General features: G+C 42.8%; 1 protein-coding gene across 1 annotated transcript; it reads left to right on the forward strand.

Moving 5' to 3' along the window:
* Positions 1 to 273: 273 nt before the first annotated feature.
* On the forward strand, positions 274 to 1,753 carry LOC148855579 (lignin-forming anionic peroxidase-like). The gene is made up of 3 exons (XM_088986787.1): positions 274 to 603; positions 689 to 880; positions 1,010 to 1,753. The coding sequence occupies exons 1-3, from the start codon at positions 376 to 378 to the stop codon at positions 1,565 to 1,567; spliced, it is 978 nt and encodes a 325-aa protein (XP_088842913.1). The 5' UTR covers positions 274 to 375; the 3' UTR covers positions 1,568 to 1,753.
* The last annotated feature ends 1,067 nt before the right edge of the window (positions 1,754 to 2,820 follow it).

The following is a 2,820-nucleotide window of genomic DNA, read 5'->3' on the forward strand; positions in this document are numbered from 1 at the left end:
AGATTTAAGGAATAGAGAGACAGAGAGAGACTCGTCCCACATCTCCATTGAATTTGTATGAAGCGTTGAGTTAAATAATTAAAGAGGCTGAGTAAAGAGAATTAATGGTTGAATCGGTTATGGGAAAGAAATTCAACATCATTTGAAAACGCGTTAGCCGACTAGCTGCAGTCCTGATGACCACCACAACTATCACGTGCATGCCCTTCCTATAATTATAAAAGGACCTTTGCTCTTTATTCTTTCTCATTGCATTCTCGTTTTATGGTTGTTCTAAGTTCTCTAACTTATTAGCTTAGCTGTTTCAGAAAAAAGAAAACATTCTTGGATTACTTGTGCCCAGATAGAAGAGAAAGAGAGATTGGGTTGGTAGATATGGGTTCAAGAAGACCTTCGGGATTCACCCTATCTTGTATTGTTGTTACCATGTTTTTGGTATGGCCAATCATACCAACTCAAGCACAGTTGACGCCTACCTTCTATGATAATTCGTGTCCGACTGCACTTAACACCATCAGAACTGTCATCCGATCCGCTGTCTCAGCGGAGAGGCGAATGGCTGCATCACTCGTTCGCCTTCATTTCCATGATTGTTTTGTTCAGGTTCTTGTCATTGTTCTTTCCTTATTCTCCCAATTAAGCATGCTAAGTTCTTAATTTCTCTGACCTTGTGATGATCATTTTCCAGGGTTGCGATGCATCAATTTTACTTGACGATTCTTCTTCAATCACAAGTGAGAAGAATGCTCCCGCTAATAAAAACTCAGCCAGAGGTTATCAAGTCATAGACAGGGCCAAAGCTCAGGTGGAGAGCATCTGTCCCGGTGTTGTCTCATGTGCAGACATCCTTGCTGTGGCCGCACGGGACGCATCTGTCGCTGTGAGTATTTGATGATGATATCTTCTCTCATGAAGAATATATGTTTTGCTCTGCATATAAATGTATAACTTTATAGCTGCTTAATTCAGAATACACTAATAACTTGTCATTTATATTTCTGAAAATCAGGTGGGAGGCCCATCGTGGACAGTGAAGCTTGGAAGAAGAGACTCCACCACTGCAAGCCCAGACCTAGCTAACAGCGACCTTCCGAGCTTTACAGCAAGCCTTGACACACTTATCGGCCAGTTTGCTAAGAAGGGTCTCAGTGCAAGAGATATGGTTGCCCTCTCAGGTTCTCACACCATAGGACAAGCAAGCTGCCTGACATTCCGAGGCCGGATATATGATAATTCTAGTGACATTGATGCTGGCTTTGCAAGCACAAGAAAACGTCGTTGTCCTACTGACGCCTCAGGGGATGGCAATTTGGCCCCTCTCGATTTGGTCACACCCAACTCTTTTGACAATAACTACTTCAAGAATCTGATCCAGAGAAAGGGTCTCCTTCATTCTGATCAAGTTCTCTTCAGCGGAGGATCCACAGACAGCATTGTCACTGAATATAGCAAGAGACCTAATACTTTTAAATCAGATTTTGCATCTGCCATGATAAAGATGGGCGATATCAATCCTCTCACAGGCTCCTTGGGGGAGATAAGGAGGTTGTGCAGTGCAGTAAACTAATTTATATAAGCAAGCATTAATGGTTGGAATACATTTACAGAAAAAAAAAACAAAATACAGGTGAAATACATTTAATTTATTTGTACCAAGTGTCTATATGTTTTAATTTTTCTTCCCTAGAAATATAAGTTGTAGTTCCTCGAAAAAGAATGAAGATGTATTAATTTTTACACTTTGGTCTTTTTATCCTCCGTGTGTGTCCGAAAAGAATGAAGATGTAGAATGTTCACTTGTTTGGAATTGAAGTTCTAAATTCAGTGGCCATGCACAACGTTATTGCTCTAGAAGCAACAAATTCTCAACAATTGCTGATTTAGCCATCTGCTAGCCAATTATGGTTTAACTTTACAAACCTTGGAAAAAATTTTGAAGAAGTGGGCTTCAAAACCAAACTGAGATAAGCCCAATCCAAGAACTTTGATGTAAGGGAAGACCACCTCTCCTTCATTCTCCGGCGGCCAGGTCTCCAACGGAACTAGATCTTACGAAACTCCAGACAAGAGCCGTCGACTCAGATGCAAAATCAGCTGCCAGCATTGACTGTCTCTTCGAAGAGCCCTCTGCTTCAGTACCTACTGCCGCCGGCGACGACTGAAGATTCTTTCCCCTTGCCTCTCAGTCTTCCCAAGAAGGCGAAACCTTCTGAATCTTTCATTTTCTGTTTCTTTTCCGTTGTCTCCGGTTGATGAAAGCCACTGGAAACCCACAGGTAACAAAGGATCCACCGAAACCCCAAAAATGATCCGTAGACGCTGGAACGGAGTGAAACAAATTACAAAAATCTTGTCTTTTACCCATGGGTTGGGGCAGGAAGGACAGTCGTGAGTTTAAAACCCCTCTGCTGCACCTCAATGGTCTTCGTTCTATCGGGGTCTCAATATCTTCCACCACGATCCGCAGCAGATATCGGATGCCACGGACTAATGGACTATGAACTCTGTGCTTTTTGGGATGTCACGATCTACCTTGCTCCACACCAATAAGCGGAGAGATTCAAGGTTTTTCCAAGCCAGATTGTTCAGATCCGCAGTGATAAAACCACTGCGTCCCCGATCTCTTTTGAAGACCATCGAACACCAGCCTAAGAGCGGAACTCCGAAAACTCTGACCCACCTTTTGCAGAAACCGCTACTCTGAGTTTTCGAGCATGCCCACTGGGTCCAGGGCGTCAACGAAAAATGTAGACCATTAAGATATGAATTTCGGGAGTGTAGAGCTCCACAAGCTTTATTTCACTCTAGTCTTCTAACCGA

The sequence above is a fragment of the Nelumbo lutea genome, chromosome 4, assembly GCF_056320005.1.
Source record: "Nelumbo lutea isolate HS-2025 chromosome 4, American lotus-T2T, whole genome shotgun sequence".
Taxonomy (NCBI): Eukaryota; Viridiplantae; Streptophyta; class Magnoliopsida; order Proteales; family Nelumbonaceae; genus Nelumbo; species Nelumbo lutea.

Excerpts from the sequence above, each read along its gene's own strand:
- LOC148855579 (XM_088986787.1), top strand. The coding sequence starts at position 376 with ATGGGTTCAAGAAGACCTTCGGGATTCACCCTATCTTGTATTGTTGTT. Across the intron at positions 604-688 it reads TCCATGATTGTTTTGTTCAG|GGTTGCGATGCATCAATTTT; the intron begins GTTCTTGTCATT and ends ATCATTTTCCAG. Across the intron at positions 881-1,009 it reads CACGGGACGCATCTGTCGCT|GTGGGAGGCCCATCGTGGAC; the intron begins GTGAGTATTTGA and ends TCTGAAAATCAG.